General features: G+C 40.4%; 3 protein-coding genes across 4 annotated transcripts in view; 2 read left to right on the top strand and 1 right to left on the bottom strand.

Annotated features, from left to right (window-relative positions):
• Positions 1-1,474, bottom strand: part of LOC137781353 (laminin subunit alpha-3-like) — a 51,994-nt gene extending 50,520 nt beyond the window's left edge. Inside the window, exons 1-2 of the mRNA XM_068570072.1 lie at positions 1,196-1,474; positions 548-700 (exon numbers count right to left, since the gene is read on the bottom strand). Of these exons, the coding sequence (XP_068426173.1) occupies positions 548-700; positions 1,196-1,459 (417 nt within the window). The 5' untranslated portion in view covers positions 1,460-1,474. The remainder of the gene's footprint in view (positions 1-547; positions 701-1,195) is intronic.
• Positions 1,475-2,840: 1,366 nt separating this feature from the next.
• Positions 2,841-11,504, top strand: vps4b (vacuolar protein sorting 4 homolog B). Of its 2 annotated transcripts, XM_068571495.1 has the most exons (13): positions 2,841-2,917; positions 4,184-4,295; positions 4,512-4,612; positions 6,674-6,785; positions 7,007-7,157; positions 7,293-7,351; positions 7,513-7,632; positions 7,764-7,920; positions 8,026-8,174; positions 9,224-9,305; positions 9,387-9,606; positions 9,725-9,865; positions 9,955-11,504. In XM_068571495.1, the coding sequence occupies exons 1-13, from the start codon at positions 2,897-2,899 to the stop codon at positions 10,054-10,056; spliced, it is 1,527 nt and encodes a 508-aa protein (XP_068427596.1). In that variant the 5' UTR covers positions 2,841-2,896; the 3' UTR covers positions 10,057-11,504. The 2 variants fall into 2 exon arrangements, with proteins under 2 accessions (XP_068427596.1, XP_068427597.1); XM_068571496.1 differs by lacking the exons at positions 2,841-2,917; positions 4,184-4,295; positions 4,512-4,612 and adding an exon at positions 5,498-5,712.
• A 300-nt stretch (positions 11,505-11,804) lies between these two features.
• On the top strand, positions 11,805-18,238 carry kdsr (3-ketodihydrosphingosine reductase). The gene is made up of 10 exons (XM_068571554.1): positions 11,805-12,249; positions 12,984-13,073; positions 13,346-13,402; positions 13,559-13,624; positions 13,728-13,823; positions 14,821-15,012; positions 15,139-15,222; positions 15,309-15,392; positions 15,490-15,591; positions 15,697-18,238. Exons 1-10 carry the CDS (start codon positions 12,061-12,063, stop codon positions 15,814-15,816), a joined length of 1,080 nt encoding a protein of 359 aa, XP_068427655.1. The 5' UTR covers positions 11,805-12,060; the 3' UTR covers positions 15,817-18,238.
• The last annotated feature ends 442 nt before the right edge of the window (positions 18,239-18,680 follow it).

Genomic DNA, 18,680 nt, shown 5'->3' with positions numbered 1-18,680 from the left:
TCCATAAAATGAAATTCCTCTCTATCCTCTCACTAGATAATTGAGCATGAGATACAATTTTTTTTATAGCAAACCAAACTCCTTCCAGAGACACGGGTCATGATGGAAGCGTATAAGCCGGCCACAGGGGTGTGAATCTGATTCCTGGCAAGCATCCAGCTGTGGGACATTATTCACATGACCACTGCTGGCTGAGGAGCTGAAGCTCAAACTAAAACCATAATTGATAAACTCCTGGTGGAATGTATTTTTGAATGAAACACCATGAGTCAGCCAAGCGTCTCAACCGGCAGATGCAAAACAAATGAGCAGCAGCAGCATCAAACCACAGCACTGCAGAAGAACATAGTGCAAACAAATATTGCCACTTCACAGCACAATTGGCATCACTCATCTCACAGCAGCAGCATAATAAACGAGGCAGAGAACTTTCCTTCCCATCCCACAGGTGCTGTAACTTTACTGTCGCCACAGTAATCATCAGTCACACTGCAGGCTGCAGCAGGGAAACAGCGTTTCATAGCAAAGTAAGGTACGATGAACTCACCTGCCCAAGGTCCAGGGTGACGTTCACCTCGTTGTAGCTCACTCCCCTGGAAAGAGGAGGGCTCTGCCACCACCTCTCCGTCCCATCGATGGCGTTGGTCACCGGGTGGGCTTTGTTAGGGTCAGCGGAGTTGCAGTAGTCACAGAACTGACCCTAAATGGTGGCAAATTGTTGGTGTTCAGAGACATTCACACACAAATAATTGCAAAAAAAACACATGCATGATATATAATGGGGGCATGTAGTGGCAAATAACTAACCTAATGCAAATATGAAAAATATTGCAACCACAGGCAAATCTTAAGTTTAGACTTGTCCAAACTGCGGTAATGCAGGGCCTTTCAGAACAACCCCTGAGGGGACAGACCACTTGTTATTAAAGTATATTTCCTTGAGCAAACTCCACTACGGTGTAGAACTCTGAGCTGTACAACATGGCTATCTCCGACATAAATGACTAGAACTTTAAAGAAAAAAGATACAAACAGACTAAGGTAGTGAACTATATTCATAAGAAAACTGTTAAATACTATGCTGTTCATTGTGTACTCATGTAATTCCCCAGTGCACTGTCTGGATGTTGTGGTTTGTCTCTTTTTACGCGCGGACCGAAAGCTTGAATGAGATCGCATCCAGCTTTTTTCTTACCTGTATATTTTGAGTAGGAGGTCCGTTGTTCGGTCCTCCGACAAGCTTACAGTATAATTCATATTTCGGTGTCCCAGCTTCATCCTGGCCGCAGGTTGCTGTGGCGGAGATACGAGACACATCGGCGAGGTTGAAATACGGGGGATTCAAACTGAATCCTCTCAAGCCGTTAGAAGTTCCTTGTCCATCGGAGTCACTGAAGAGTGTGACGGAAAAGGTAAAAAGTACCGCGAGCAGATGAGCTCCTCTCATCCCTCTCGCCATGTTCCACAGAAGAGATCCCTGTAGATGCCGAGAGCAACCCGCAGCGTGCAGGTCTTGTCATCTATAGATCTCCATGAAATGCGCCCAAGGGGCTGCTCAAGATACGCGCGAGGCTCTTTCAGTGGGTCCACACGTCCGCTAATGACGAAGCTTCAAGTCGGTCTCCTGGTGTTGAAGGTGTGCCCTCTTTCTGCCGCATGTTTCCAAGCTAACGACGCCCGCTCCCCGTCTTCCCAACCCAAACCGTGCGCCAGACTGGAGCTATCGGGTGTCAGGCTGTCGGTGGTCCGAGCTCTATGCTGGTCTACCGAGTGCCGGGGCCAAAGGTCTCCGATCACAGCAGACACAGCGTTTCCCAGCCGCGCCTCTTCTGGCGCTTTTATTTTCTTTTAACATTGGACATTTCTCACGTTTGAAAAACACGCAGGGCAAAGGCTTATTTTACGCAGATATTTGTAGACAATGTATGTTTAACCTTCTCATTACGATAATAGTCCTTCGAGGAATCGCGTGGACCCTGTTGCTGCGTGCGATTTAAAATAGACACTGTATTATCAACAAACATGAGAAATATTATGCAAATTTTAAAACGATTGGAACTGACTACCATTTGTGCTAGTCACCCCCCAAAATAATGCGTTTAATTATAACATTAAATTGTCCCGCACAATGACCAATATGGAGGATTTAAGAAGGCTTCCATAAGGTATCATCTCTATATTCGTTAATTCGTACTATATTATTTGTATTATTTTAGTTTATTTTTAATATGAAAGTACATTATCACATCTTAAAACAGGATCAAATGAGCTTCAAAACCTGGGAAGTAGCCCACTATAGTGGATTTGCGGCTTCTTCACGTTGCGGATATTCTACAGTGATCACGAGGCGACATCTAGTGGACAAAGCAGCCATTACATGATAATCATTGCTGAAGTGGATTTTAGTATCGCGCTCACGCACAGTCCTGAAGTATCCAGTTTTACGCGTCACTTGGCCTCTTGAAATAAGAGCCACTATATTGTCTTACACCTAAAACAACTCCTTTCTGGCTTACTGTATGCATAGTGTTGTGTTGGTTATTTCTACACTCCCAAAAAAAAAAACAAAGACAAAATCTCAGTGAAAGCTAATGACATGTTTTTGAAACAGCTGTTTCATTTGGGTCATTAATACAGGCTCATCAACTTGTGCTGTGTTTGTAACTTGCACGACAACAAAATGCACCGTGACTCACTAGGAAGGTTATACCAGCATCGCTGCCATTCCTTTGGACTGGGTTTGCTGCTTTCTTAAACGCAGTGTCATTGCTAAGGGAGTGATTAACAGGAAGTTGTTGTGTGGTGACATAGTGCATACGGCTGGGTAAACGAAACAAGACTAGGGGGCATCAGTCGTTGAATTTGCTGAGTTTGAATTATTTGGGGGGTACTCCTCATGGAGCCAACAAATTTACAGGTAGGATGAATATACATTTCTTTGCGACTGTGTGAGCTCCGGGTTAATCGATAGAGGGAAGTGTAAGAACCAACACCGAGTACGCGACTGTGCGATTTGACGGGTTTCAGTTTGACAAACGCGTCCTTTGGATTCGGTCCATTGAACGCTTTATTGAAACAGGTGTTAGATCAAACTCACCGAATACGCAGTCCATCGTTTAAATGCAGGACCGTTTGTGTCAATGCTTGTTGGTGTTTGCAAGAGCGGACTGAACTCCCATCATTGACCAAAAATATAGGGATTCACATCAAGCCCGCAGATTTTAAAGGCAGTCTGCGAGAATAGGCATTACATGTTTTACGGAGTGAGCAAACACAAAGCTCTATATGATCTGATTGTAGTTGGATTTTTAAAAAAATATTAGTTATGAAGTGTGGTTCTTTCCTATTGGTCAAACTAGTAGGTGTTCTCGGTGGGATTCGCATTGTATAAACAAGTCATTTCCATTGGTGTCATGAGGCTCAATGTGTAAAGGCAGGTCTTACTTTGTTTTAACACGCAAAACACAACATTAAACGTTGGGTAGCCATAGTTGTACAAAGAAAAACGTTTCAGCAGCAAGATGGATCCTAAAATTGTGTTGGTGACAGCAGTTATTTTTCGATGGCTGAGTTGAACTAACCATACAATTAATCACTTATTTCTTAATTGATTGATTATTTACATATGACTAATAATGTCCAGAGCACAACACATTATATTAAAATGGGCGAGACTTTATACACAATAGAGATTTGGACATTTCATAGAACTAAAAGCACACGCGTCATTAATGACACACACAAAAACTTCATTACATTTTGATTAATCATTTCCAGGGCCCTCTATTGTGTCAAAACACATGTAAACAATGTATATTACATAATAATTCACTGAAATGGCTGGAATACCAAATGTGGAATAAATGCATTTTCTGTTCATCAACTCCTCAATCATTAAATGTATCCTTACAGAACTAACTTTTGAGCATTTTTCGAAGTTATTATGATTTGTTAATAATATATATATATATATATATATATATATATATATATATATATATATATATATATATATATATATATATATATGCCATTTAGAGGAACAACAGCAACACTATAGGCTATGTGTTACTTTTGTTATGGGTGAAGTACATTAATGCAGTTTATAGGACGCCAATGTCTTGAAGTGATTTCATTACAATCACAACGTATGATAGTATCTGAAATATTCCTGCTCTTTCAGAAAGCTATTGCTGTAGCACAGAAGGCCTCAGTGGAAGACCAGGCTGGGAACTATGAGGAGGCCATCCGCTCCTACCAACATGCTGTCAAGTACTTTTTGCATATTGTAAAACGTGCGTCTCTACAACAGGAATCAAAATGCACCCAATGTCACATAATGAGACCTAATGAGACCATCCAAACTGTCTGTACAGGAGTTTGCATCACTTTCATTGCTCAACATTATCCAGCTATTAATGTTTTTTTTGTCTGTGTTACTTGTTACAATAGATAGTTCAAATGTATAACATTACAGAATGCTGTTAAATAAATGTTCTACTCCCCATCAGGTGAACCCCAGGGTAAAGATGGCAACCAGAAGATCCGAGATCAATGTAAACAGTACCTGGACAGAGTGGAAGAATTACAGGGGTACCAAGAGTATAAAAAGGTTTTCACCTAAATTATATATATTATAATATAATATTATATTATATTATATATGTATATATATATATATATATATATATATATATATATATATATATATATATATATATATATATATATATATATATATATATATCATATTTGTTTTACAAATACGGATATTATTTTTCATGATGATAAAATCAGACTAATGTCTCAAGTTCTCACCACAGTATGGATGTGCTTCAGTATGAGCGGAAACATGTTAACTTATTTAGGTGCCTTGCAGACGATCGATAATTAATCAGTGGTGGAGGAGGTAATCAGAGTTTTTACTTTCGTAAAAGTAGCAATATCAAAGTATAGAAATAGTATTCCGACTCAAGTAAAAGGATTAGCATCAAAACATAAAGTAACAAAAGTAGAAGTACTCATTATGCTGAATGGTCCATTTCAAAATCATGTAATTACTGGATTATAATCATACATGCATGAATGTGGGCATCACTTTACTGTTGCAGCTTTTAAAGCTAGAGCTCATTTTGATTACTATACTGCTGGGTTTCCTAATCTAATATATCATTCTTTATTAGTTTATTTATATTGTGCAGTTAAATAAGCAAATTATGTAGCAAAGAAAGCTGTCAAATAAATATCCTACAATATTAGCCTCCAAAATGTAGTGGAAAAGTAGAAAGAAGCTGAAGTACCGAGCTTGAGTAAAAAATATATATATACATATCCTTTAAAGAAAATTGAAAAACAAGATTAGAGTAACAACGTTGAAAGAGGTATGGTAAATGTAGTCCGTATTGATCCTATATCCTCAAGTTGTAAATGTAAACAGTAACCTTAAGGAGGCTACGCGTTGACGTCATCACATTCCGTGCACGCGAGTATCGACTTTTCAATGCGGAAGTTTCCTCCTTGATCGGACTCCGGGGCGATCTCGCAAAACGAAAACAAGCTTCATAAAATACTCGACTGTCGATTTAACAGTCCACTTGTATGGTTTCATTCATAACCAGAGTGTTTGAACGTAGTTTCCTCACAGCTGTGTTACATTCGTTTTGATTATTGGACAAGTGATCAGCCGTTATGGCTACCAACAATAATTTACAGGTAAGTTGAGAACCTACCCAGGGCTGGCTCTAACGCCGAACGCTAAAGAAGCTAACGAAGTTGTTTACATGTTGAACTAAACAAAACAATAAGTATCGTAGTTCGTGACAACTGACGTCTGACCTTGTTTCGTTGGGAGGTGTTTGGTATAAGCTAAAAGCTTCCGACTGTAACATATAGTGTGACGTTTGTTACATTAGCTGCTAGTTAGCACTGCTAGCTAACGTGCATCAATTCGTTAGTTACGCTGACTTGTGAACAACAAAGACTACCGAGAGGTGACACCGTGGCCCGTGCATGTTGTAAAGACTCAAGCTTATCTTTGTTAAAAAAAAAAACCGTTATATGCGGTTGTGGCAATATATATGTTGGCCTGTATTGAAGAAAAAGACATCGAGCTAGCTAGCTAACGGATTATCGTTGCTAGCTAACATGAGCTAACAGTTTTGTTTGGCTTCTGGAAAGACGTCCACTGAAAATGCAAAGCAAACCCGTTCAGGTCACATTCTGTACAGGTTGTGTCACAAGTACACTTTGTGTTAAAGTTACATAGTGCAGCGACGATCAGCAAAAGGAAGTGAAAGAAAGTGCATTCACGTTCCGATTTAGTCACTCCTAACTCAGTGTGCGTAGGGACACCATGCAGGACAGGTGTTCAGTTGAATGTGATCACCTATAGCTAGCATTAGTAGATTACGGTCAATATAGTGCAACGTTTTACACGACGGTTGCTTACGACTGACCTTTTTCGCTTTCTTCTTGTTGAGCTCTTTAAATACGTTTCCCGCTTACATTTGTCTCAATATTAAAAATATTTGTTTTGGTTGGTTGATGTTGTCCTGGTACTTTGACAATTCAATGACATTGTCATTCACCTCCCACAGCTGTCTGTTTTCATAATCAACAGTAGAATCCACATGTGCTAATATAACTAACATTGTTCTGTCTCTTTTTTTTTTAGAAAGCCATTGATCTTGCCAGCAAGGCGGCTCAAGAAGATAAAGCTCAGAAATATGAGGAGGCTCTGCGTCTTTACCAGGCAGCTGTTCAGTACTTCCTCCATGTGGTGAAATGTAAGGCATGGAACAGAACATTGGCATTAAATGTTTTGTACACTTTCATAGCAGTGAAAGAACGATGAGAAAATGGTTTCTTTAAATGGTTAGATGTGATTTCTTGTTTCTAGAGCTGTAGCTTCATATGGCAATCAAAGTACACTAACTGTGAAATGTCTGACTGTCTGAAAAAATGAAATATTTTTGTAATTTTATCCTGTGTTCCTTGTTCCTGACAGATGAAGCCCAGAGTGACAAAGCTAAACACAGCATCCGGGCCAAATGTGCTGAATACTTGGACAGGGCAGAGAAGTTGAAGGAGTATCTAAAGAAGAAAGAAAGCGCCCCTCCTGCTAAGCCTGTCAAAGAGTCACATTCTGATGACAAAGGGTGTGTTTGTGGGTGGGGCAGCTCTGATTTCAGTCAGACATGGATGGAAAATCAGTGCAAATTATGTTGTACTGGAAATGGAGACAAAATTATACATTAATTATAATGTTTTTATAATTATATATTTATTTCCAGGAATGAAAGTGATGAGGGTGACGATCCTGAGAAAAAGAAGTTCCAAAATCAACTTTCAGGTTTGTAATATTCCCCTCGAGGTCCCTTGGGCCTCATATGTTTTTTAATGTGAACTGAATTCTCCTAATATTTTATGATTTTGTGGGGAGTTGTTACAGCCTGTGTGTCATAATTCATGTATTAGTTAGACTTCTCAGAAATCTAATGTGTTTTTTTTTAGGTGCAATTGTTATGGAGAAACCAAACATCAAATGGAATGATGTTGCTGGATTAGAGGGAGCAAAGGAAGCATTGAAAGAAGCAGTTATTCTTCCTATCAAATTCCCCCACCTTTTCACAGGTAGGACGACTTCTATAAGATGAAGGCTTCCTTGTTGCTTTGCTCTTAAATGACAGAAGACAGCCAGGGAGCCGTTGATTGTTCTTGTGTACACTAATATAGCCTAAATTGCTGTTTTGCTTGACTGACAGGAAAACGAACTCCATGGAGAGGGATCTTGCTCTTTGGACCTCCAGGCACAGGAAAGTCCTATCTGGCTAAAGCAGTTGCCACAGAGGCGAACAACTCCACCTTCTTCTCCATCTCTTCGTCTGACCTTGTCTCCAAATGGCTGGGAGAGAGCGAAAAGTAAGTCTTGTTAGCAATGATCCACAAAAGCACGAGTTGAGTGTAAAAATATACTGCAGCACGCAAGTTGCTATTTAATTTCATGAACTTTCTCAAACTTCTTAGGTTGGTGAAGAATCTTTTTACCCTGGCAAGGGAGCATCAGCCCTCTATCATTTTCATTGATGAGATAGATTCCCTGTGTGGCTCAAGAAGTGAGAACGAGAGTGAGGCCGCTCGCCGTATCAAGACAGAGTTCCTGGTTCAGATGCAGGGTAAGTTTGATAAGCCGAAACAGTTTAGCTACTGAATACTGTTATTAATTGAATGAAATGCGCTGCCTCAGTGCTGCATGTTAAATGTAGAATTTAGTGTGGAGTAGTTTCAAAATCTGGGATTTCAGGGACATTTTTTTTTAGTCTGCAATGTTCTTTGGAATGACGAAACAGCCTTTCGGATCTTAAATGGGAAATCAAGTAGAAAATGGATGTTTATGCACTACGTAAAGAATCTCTTTTAGTTTCTCTTTCTTTTAATGAATCCTATACTTTTACTGGAATCATTGTGGTTACATAGCATGTAATACACAAATGTGATACCAGAAGAACTTCAGCTTTGCACAGCAGAGTTATAGCTGCATTGGCTGGGTGAGCAAAAAATACTTTTAGGTAACCTTAAACTATTTGGGTTGTTGGGTCTTTCAATTGATCAGACTCTTTAATTGTCCTTGTTACTTATTTTGTGAATTTAAATGTTAAATGACCACCGAATCACATAGGGCAGAAAGATTGCTGTGACTGATGTCACAGCAGATATTCTCTCTGACAGGTGAGGGGAAAACACCTGCTGTGATATCACAGATTGAGGTGTGTTGGGAAGTGCAACATATTTCAGAGATTATACCACACTGACCGCAACATTCATAGACTCACTTCTTAACGGGGCTTCCCCCAGGAACTAGCAAACAGAGGTGGTGAGCCATCCTGACTCTGATCTCATCTTAGTCAATTAGGTGGGCAGACGACGACCCAAGCATGTGGCCAAACTCGTTCAATAAGTGCTTCATTATTATTGAATATCATAAAATGCTGTTGATTTTTTTTTTTATGTATGTGGAGGATTTTTTTAAATTAGGGTGAGGTGGCACTCATCTGCAATACATTTCTGGGAAACTCCTATTAAGCAGTTTTGAAATAGTCTCAATGTGATTAAGAATGTTGTAACTTGCACTTAAATGTGTCAGCGAAAGTAGAGCATATCATTGTTCGAAATGGATAAGTATTTAAAGTGTGTGTACACTTACCCTGGCTGTTTTCTTTTGCAGGCGTGGGGAACAACAATGAGGGAGTGCTAGTACTCGGTGCAACAAACATCCCATGGACCCTGGACTCCGCCATCAGAAGAAGGTAATTGTTGTCACTCAGTAAAAGTTGTTCATAACCATGTTTTTATTCATTTTTGCTGACTGTACGCTGATAAACTCTCAGATTTGAGAAGAGAATCTACATCCCGCTACCCGAAGAGCACGCCCGCTCCTTCATGTTTAAGCTCCATCTTGGCTCGACCCCCAACTGTTTAACCGACACCGACTTTGTCACTCTGGGCAAGAAGACAGAAGGATACTCGGGAGCAGACATCAGCGTCATTGTCAGAGATGCTCTAATGCAGCCTGTTCGAAAGGTCCAGTCCGCCACTCACTTTAAACGGGTATGTCTAGTAACGTATCGGTCTGCTTCATGATTCAGTCTAACATTTTGCAGTCAACTAATTCTCAACTTGTGTTTCCTTTTTATATTTTGTGATTTGAAAAAAAAATTTAATGAAGGTACGAGGGGAATCAAGAACTGACGCCAAACTTATTGTAGATGACCTCTTGACTCCTTGCTCACCTGGCGATCCCAATGCGATTGAGATGTCATGGATGGATGTACCTGGGGAGAAGCTATTGGAACCCATCGTGTCCATGGTAGGGATGTCAAATACAAGATGGTGATAAAATTGCATATTTGAGTCCTCGCTATAATGTTTTATATAACATTTTGTTTGTCTTTTCAGTCTGACATGGTTAGGTCCCAGGCCAACACGAAGCCAACAGTCAATGATCAAGATCTGGACAAACTGAAAAAATTCACAGAGGACTTTGGACAGGAAGGCTAGCTGGGATGCTTGAGCCGAGCCAAACCAAAGGATTAGTGATTCTCTCTCTTTACCTTCCTTGTCCCATTTCTCTCTCTCTCTTTCTCTCTCTGTCTTTCTCTCTGTGTGTGTCTCTCTCTCATCATACCCATACACCAGGCTTTGTGGTTTATCATAAGTGGACAAGATGCTATTTTGCCTATTTGATTACCACACAATGGGTGGAAGGACATTGTTTTATTTGGTATTAACCATTGTCCAAAGAACGTTAAAAACTTCCCATCTGCAGCTGACCTGATGAAATATTAAATACGACATAACCTAGAAGGTTGGTTGACTAAGCAGTAAAAACAAAAGGTATTGGTGAGCAGAAAGCCCAAGCAACTTAGGGAAACTAACAGCAGACATAGACAACAATTATTGCAAATAAGGCTATTAAAATCAGGATAATTTATTTTAAGATAGGACTAGTGCTCATGTCCTTATTTTCTAGTCGTAATACGTCTCATTAGACTAACGAATGCCCCCTTATGTATTCTCTATTTTATATAGAAAACAAGCATTTTATAGTGTAAACTGTACTTTGTGAATTGTATAAATCTTGGGCTGAGGGAGTGAAGCGAGCCATGAGTTCATTGAATTTGTTGTGGGGAGGATAGGCGGTGGATGTTTAAGAGTTTTGAGACCGAGCTACTCAGGGTGAGAGCTACATTAGACCTTGTGGAAATGTGTTATTGTTTCTCCAGTTTCCTAACCATGGACAATTGTATTTGTTTACTCTTGCCATTGGAATTAAACACGGCTACAAGGGTGGATCACCGATGGTGCCGGACCAGCATTACTTTACAATGTTTCCAGGACTCAATAACTTTAATTTGCTTTGTCACTCAGCTCATTGTTTTTTCTTTTTCACAACCTACTGTACATATGTTTCATTACTATTCACAGGCTTTGTTGGTTATCCTTAATATAAACTGCAAAAAAATAAGCCTTATGTTAACATAAAGTCACGTAACTTTTGATAAAACAAGACAGAGTTGGATACTGATGGCTCAGGTTGAGAGATCATCTTCTTGTATAGTTAACGATATAGGACTGCATCTCCAAGCATGAACTATATATAGCCATGTGCGGCAGTGTGCACCATGTGCCTTCGAGAAAAGCTGCAAATTTATTTTTTATTGGTTTATTTCTAAATTGATCATGCTGCTTATATATCCAGTGCTTTGTCACTACAAGTAAGAAATGTATAATACTCTTTTAGAGATTGTATACAACTGTGCTCTTTTGCTCCTAATGTGTGCAAACTCTCTCTTTTGAGTTTTGATTGGGAACACCTTATTTTACTGTAAATGTCTATACATATAGCCAACTCTTGAACCTTTTCTTTATGAAGAGGACATTCATGCATACGGATTTCTGTGTTTGTTTCAATAATGTAAATAAAAGTTGTAGCTACGTCAACAAAACGCCGTTTACTGTTTTGTTAGAATTTACGATCTACGTTAGGTTAAGTAATTATGGTTTCACAATATAAATAAAATATCCTTTCTGTCTCGTTAGTCAACATAACGTTATCTGGTTGAATGGGCGTAAAGCCTATGTTTGATTGTAGCGCTGGCGTTAACTGAAATCATACGAATACGACTGACGAGGAAGCGGGCATTGCATTGTGGGAGTTGTGGTTAATGCACACGCGAGCCGCGTTTAGAGTCCACGGTAACTGCTCGCTCGAAGACTACACGTACCAGGCACGAACGTTTCACGATCGTTCACAGTTCGATTTGTTTTGGTTTACGCAGACTGAGCTTTTTGTCGGTGGGGGCCAATGTCCACCGCGTTACTTTAACCTGCACGTTGCACATTTTTGACTCGTTGCCAAACCCTGGAACAACTCCTCCCACGACGTCTGTGTGTTTCGCCACTCCCTTTTCAGGGCCGTCGCCTGCCTCGTATCTCCGTTATCGGACCCCCGACGCTGGCCTGCTAGTTAGCAAACAAGCTAACGATTCCCAAATTTCCCCCATGTCCTCTGAGGAAGGGCTGAGCTCAACGATCACGGATTGGCTTTTCATCAACTCCTGGTGGCTACTTCTGCCGTTTGTCATGCTTCTTGTGGTCGCGGCCTTCATTGTTGCATTTGTGTTGCTGTTGTACATGATATCGCCTCTTATTAGTCCCAAACCTCTCAAACTGAACGGGGCCCACGTCGTGGTAAGTGCACCTTTTTATTGGTAACGTCAGGTACTGTTAACGAACTGTAACGTAGCTGAAGCGGACCTTTCAAAGTACGGCGCATATGTCCTCTAGCACCAACGTCACAATAAATAAACAACCGAAACTTTTTGACTTAAATTTACACTAGATTTGTATAATATATATATATAACTGACAGTGACCTGCCAGTTCTGCAGAACGACACGCCCCCATAGCTTAATGTGACGTTAACGGTACAATGGTGCACGAGTTCACTTCTGAGTTTTCTCTCACGTGTCATCGTGTACTTTGCGTTTTATGTCCCACCTTCGCGAACGTTTAATATCCACTGTGGTTAAAACCGAAATTCTGTTTCAACTTAGTTGCTGGTCAACTTCATAGTTATGTAACAGGGTTACAAAACTGAAAATTGAATTCGCACCTGTTATAAAACTGTCAGAACGAAAACAGCTTGATAACTCTCTGGTTGTATTAGACTACATTAGTTTGAGCTATTAATGTGTTAAATATAATGCTAATTAAAAACTTGCACAACCTGTTTGATGTCATTATGCAGATGTACTAACATCATATCAGGACTGACTTGCACTCATTATTCATTTTATCAAATTTCATTATGGAAGCATATTTTAATTTCCAGCTTACCTGTGCCTCCAGCCTATGAGTTGCAGATCAGCCACCCCCAATATTTGACATGTGATGTATGATGATTTTACCCTTTAATTTTGCAGGTGACTGGGGGCTCAAGTGGGATTGGGAAATGCATTGCAATAGAGTGCTACAGGCAAGGAGCATTCATCACTTTGGTGGCACGGGATGAGGTCAGCGCAATCCACATTCAACCAACCATCCCTTTGTGTCTTACCTCGTCATTACCTGTTTGTTGTTACAGCCAAATTGTTTGATGTTAAACACAGTAGAACATATTGTCACGGTTAATTTGCTCCACGTAAGTGAAAGAATGTGCTTCCAAATTTGACTTTATTCAATGTTTAATAATTCACCTTCATTGGACAGTTCATTTTCTAAAAGGTTTTGAGTATGTACATACAATAACTTGTATAATAGATTAAATATGCATGTTCCTCCTCAGGCTAAATTGCTTCAAGCGAAGAAAGAGTTGGAGAAATTTGCCATCAATGACAAACAGGTATGGGTTAAGCATTTATTTCAATGAAAGATATTGTTTTAAAGCACCTCACGTAGGAGCTACTCGTCATGACTGTGTACGTGTTCACATTGTGTGTGATAGCTGATTCCATTTTGCCTGACATTTCATAAGATCTTGCACAATTTTGTTGCTCAGGTGGTGCTCTGCATATCAGTGGATGTTTCCAGTGAATATAGCCAGGTGGAAAGTGTGATAAAGCAGGTAAAGTTACCCTCTTAAACGACAGTGGAACGTCTTGGACTGCTTAAATAATTCAGTGTTGACGTACTGACGTTTTTTTTTTTCTGGCTGCTTTTTTCTTCAGGCTCAGGAGAAGCTGGGTCCTGTTGATATGTTGGTAAACTGTGCTGGGATATCCATTTCTGGAAAGTTTGAGGAAATGGACGTGGACCGTTTTAAAGTAGGTACCTGGGAATATGATCTTCTTTATGTTAGAATTCAATAAGCTACTATAAACAGTACTGAAAACAGTTTTAATTTTAAAAAAAAGACGAGTCACAGCTCATATTTACACCTGAATGATTGACACTGATGAAGCTTTACAAAGGTATTTGAGTAGGGCCATATGTTTCTACATTTTAATAAGAATGATACCTAAACAATTCACAGGAGGTATGAGAAGCAATACTTGCATATTTTACTTGTATACATTAAGTATTTTCTTTTAGCTGTCAGATCAATGTGATTTAATAACGTTCTCTATTAAAATATATCTATTTTTTCTAGAACTACATGGCAGATTTGTTCTAAACCCATACAATTGGTCTTTGAAAATAAGTGCTACATGCAGTCTACATTTACCAGAACTGTTAGTGGGAGGTTTGATTGCTGTCTGGTTCTGTAGAAAACATTGTTACTGTCAGAAAGGTTAAACACATGTTATATTACAAGGTAATGCCTAATGCAAATGTGCTGGTTGCTAAACCACGCCCGTCCCCCCAGGATCTGCACTATGTGTTTTAGGATGTCAAACCGATTCAGCAGCACAAACAGGTTTATAAAGATGGAGGCTAAATGCCTACAGATCACAATAGAAAAGTGAACGACCACAACACCTGGCAAGACAGGAGAAAATTAAATTAAGGAACAACGATGATCCCGTAAAGCCGCGTTGGTTTTTCTTTACTGTTACAATCATTGGAAAAACGAAAGGAGCATGTGTCAACCTGCTAGCGTTAAATTGCTAACGCGTTTTGTGCAAATCGTGCACGGGAGTCTATGGAGCGCAGCCGAATAGGTTTTGGACCATGGCGGGAGCTGGGCAATGCTATACTTTCAAAGGGCAAGGCTATATTCGAGAAATTTTGCAACACCATTAAGGTTGTGGAATAAATATGCAGCGAGACAAATTTGGACGACCTTGTTACATGTGTAAACTTTATCCTCGTTGCCAACAGAAACTGATGGAAGTGAACTACCTGGGCAGCGTTTACCCGACACGAGCCGTCATAACCACCATGAAGGAGCGAAGAATGGGCCGCATCATGTTTGTTTCCTCTCAAGCAGGCCAGATCGGCTTGTTTGGATACACCGCCTACTCACCGTCCAAGTTTGCCCTGCGTGGCTTGGCAGAATCGCTGCAGATGGAGGTGAATTGCTTTAGTGTTTTTACTCTGTGAATGTTATTTTAAGGATTCCTAATCTGTATAATGTTGACAGAGGGCCTGGCATGATGAGCATGATGATTACTGAGTGTCGCTGTTCTTGTGCACCAGATGAAGCCATACAATATCTACGTGACAGTGGCCTACCCGCCCGACACTGACACTCCAGGATTGGCTGAGGAAAACAAGACAAAGGTAAACATCTCTTTGACACAATCAACAGTATGATCATTTCACTTTCACTCGCCCTCCAACATTAAGCCTTCTCCTCCTCCTTCTAGCCTCTAGAGACCAAATTAATCTCTGAAACCTCTGGAGTTTGTCAACCAGATCAAGTGGCCAAAATCATTGTTCGGGATGCAGTGGTAAGAAATTCACTTCACCTGCCACTGACCCACCATGATGGGTTTTTTTAGCATTAAGTAGATGGATGATATGTTGTCATTTCTTTTGCTCTCGTAGCAGGGGAACTTCAACAGTTCTGTAGGACCCGATGGTTACATGCTATCAGCTCTCACCTGTGGAATGTCACCCGTCACCTCCATCACAGAGGGTCTCCAGCAGGTAGAGCCACGCACATGATATTGTCACATTGGCCAAAGTAGTGTCGCACCAGGATGCTCTTTAACATTGTGCCATTCACAAATCCCTAATCTCGCCTCTGCACAGATTGTAACCATGGGACTGTTTCGGACCATCGCCCTCTTCTACCTGGGCAGTTTTGACAGCATTGTGCGCCGCTGCATGATTCAGAGGGAACAGTCGAAAGCAGCTGATAAGAGGGAGTAACTACAGCATTACCTTCGTCACGGCCCAATGCTCCTCCTCCTCCTCCTCCACACCCCCTTCCATCCCACCCCCTCCTCCAGCTGTACATGTGCACAACTATAGGTGGAGAAGGCCACACGTTTGGTGTAATTCTGATATCAACAGGTGGGAGGAAAGGAAGTGGCAGATGTTTACTCTTTGCTTGTCCAGTGACATCACTTCTCCACAGACTTGAGTCATTTAATTATTTTTTTTTAACCCTCTCAGAGCATTCCAGTGACTTTTCAGTTTCATGTGTCCACCTGCTTCTTTTTATGGAAGCAGCCTTACATTAAGAGAATGGGGGCCGACTATTAGGTAGGCTTTAGGAACCACTGACAAGATGTCAGGCCTCCACTTGCAGGAGAGGGGGGGGGGGGGTTGCACAGAGAGGAAAAGCAACCGGTTGTGTCAATTTCGGTTGAAAGTTGCTTCCCACCAGGGGCTATAGTGAAAACCAGAATAGTAGCTATTAGTAACTATCTTTTGGTTTCATGCATCTCAAAACTAGGTCCACCTTGCATTGATTTTAGTTTTCACCAAGGCCCTTCCTCTCTACCTTTTTCATACCATGTGTCTTTGCTGGCAAAGCACCTCACTTTTTGAATGAAAAACCTCTCTGTTGGAAACCAGTTGTGACCCGCAGTGTTTATTTTTTTTTGTGCTCTTTGTGTGAACCAAGCTTAGATGTGAGACAGCAGTACTCTGCAGTGATATCAGAGGAGAGAGAGAAAGAGAGCATGTGATGTTTTTTATTTTACTAATGCAAATACATAATTTCCAGAAAATTATAATATTCCAACATTGTAAATGCAGTATGAGGACAATTTCTTTTTTGAGTGTGTGTGCTTTGTGTGTTTTGCTGTGACTGAGCCAGACCCAAACCCCCCAGGGAGAAAAGCCATTAGATTTTATAGTCCCGAGAGAAAACTCATCAAATAATTTTCTCGGCCTCCCATCTTATTTAACTGAGAAAGGAAAGCAGGTACTATGGGTTGAAGCCATGAAGTCAAAAGATGAAGGGACAAAAAAAAAGACCAGCACAAGTAAATACATTTTTCACGTGTAAATCACCTGTTCAATACAGTTCTATATCTTTTTCATTAAATATGTGAGAAGAAGCGTATTATTTTGCCAAGCAGTTTTTGTGTGCTGGTGAACATTTTCAGATACCCAAACTAGTCAAGATCCAAGTGGGATCCATCATCTGTTTGGGCGGTGGGAGTTGTGGCAGGGCGAGACTTGCTGGTTCGAGTCATGTCCCTGTAGGTCTCGTGGGGGCGCTAGAGATTTGCTTTACATAAACGCCGGAAAAGTAGAGGGGAGACTTGTCCCTGTGATTTTTTTTTTTTGGCTTGCAGTCACCGTGTCATGCACAGTCGTGACTCTGCAGCTCCCAAAATGACTATCTATTCCCACCTTGGAAAACAAACAAACACTTGTAACCACTCGTATTTCCACATGTGTTGCATTCAAAGGGAGAAAAAGTACAGTGTCGACTCTGACAAGTATTACTTTCGGTCCACCACAAACTGGGGAGAATGTACTTTAATACAAAGCAAACCAATCAGAACATCTTATTTTTTAAATACACCAATTTTCCAAATACCAAAATGTGTTAAGACAATTTCCATAGGTGCGATGCATCTGTGCGAGATTCATTTTTCTGATGTTGCTGCTCTGTTGATGTTCGTTTGGGGACTCATTCTACGCCTTAAGATGTGACTACTGATGTAGCTGAAGCTAGAAGGACGGACCGGTCCACGGAACATTGCGATTCACCCTCGTGTGGTTTACCAGTTCATCTCATACTTCATCTTTAATACTTTTCTGTGTGAAAATGCCAATTGTTTTGGTGTGTTTTGTCAATTTCCAGTTTTAGCGTGACAAAAAGAAGCCTTAAAGAAATTCAAGTCATGAAAGTGAGAATGGATGACTCGTTTTTGATGATGTTCTCATTTGAAATTGGTTCAAAGGCCCACTGTCCTGCACTCAAGAGCTTTTTCATAATCATGTCTATTGCATTCAAAGGTTGTCTTTTCCATTGAGGTAGCGACACATTGTTGATAGAACTTGTAGCCCATATAAAAAGCAGTTGTTTTAACCTTTAAGCTATGCAAATGAAGCCTTTGCTTACATATAGTCAAGATTTACATTCCATAACAGCCACACTATAGTTTCCCTTATTTTATGGTGTCATCAAGATATTTTAATAGTATTGAACATGAAAGTCATAATGCACTCTTTCTTTTTCTTTCTTGCTTCTTACTTGTTTTCTGCCAAAAAAGAAAAACGTAACACCTTCACCTTGTGTGCCATTGAAAGAAAATGTGAGAAGTGGAACGTTTCTTTGTCTTATATTCTTACATAAGAAAAACAAATAAATTCTTCTGTAACTGTAAAAGTTGTCTCATCTCCAATTGCTCTCGATGGCAAGCTTTGTCATAGCCATATTCCTACAGTATGAAAAAAGTCTTAACTCAGGATGAATGAGGGTTTTCAGTCCAGTAGAGTTGGATGTTGGGTTTAGGCATCCTCTTTGAGGAGGTGAGATCTTAATCTTCCACAATAGAGCAGAGATTTACAGAACAAAGGATGCTTTGCATGTCCCACTAAAGAATAAGTAGACATGCAGGACAGATGGAGGAGGCCAGATAGGGAATCAAAGGAGCTCAGGGAAATTGTATACAGCTGCATCAATTTAGTACTGCAGGGTTGGATCTTTATCCACAAGGGGGTGGCTGGACCACATCAAAGCAGCCCCTCAGCAGAATGGCGGGGTCCTGTAACCCTCCTGAATGAACCAGGAACCTCTAAAGAGCTTCTCCTTGCACATGTGTTTGGTA

Source organism: Clinocottus analis, unplaced genomic scaffold (assembly GCF_023055335.1).
Source record: "Clinocottus analis isolate CAN_PGR_092001 unplaced genomic scaffold, fCliAna1.0.p SCAF_11, whole genome shotgun sequence".
Lineage (NCBI taxonomy): Eukaryota > Metazoa > Chordata > Actinopteri > Perciformes > Cottidae > Clinocottus > Clinocottus analis.
This window is presented reverse-complemented; position numbering and strand designations above follow the sequence as displayed.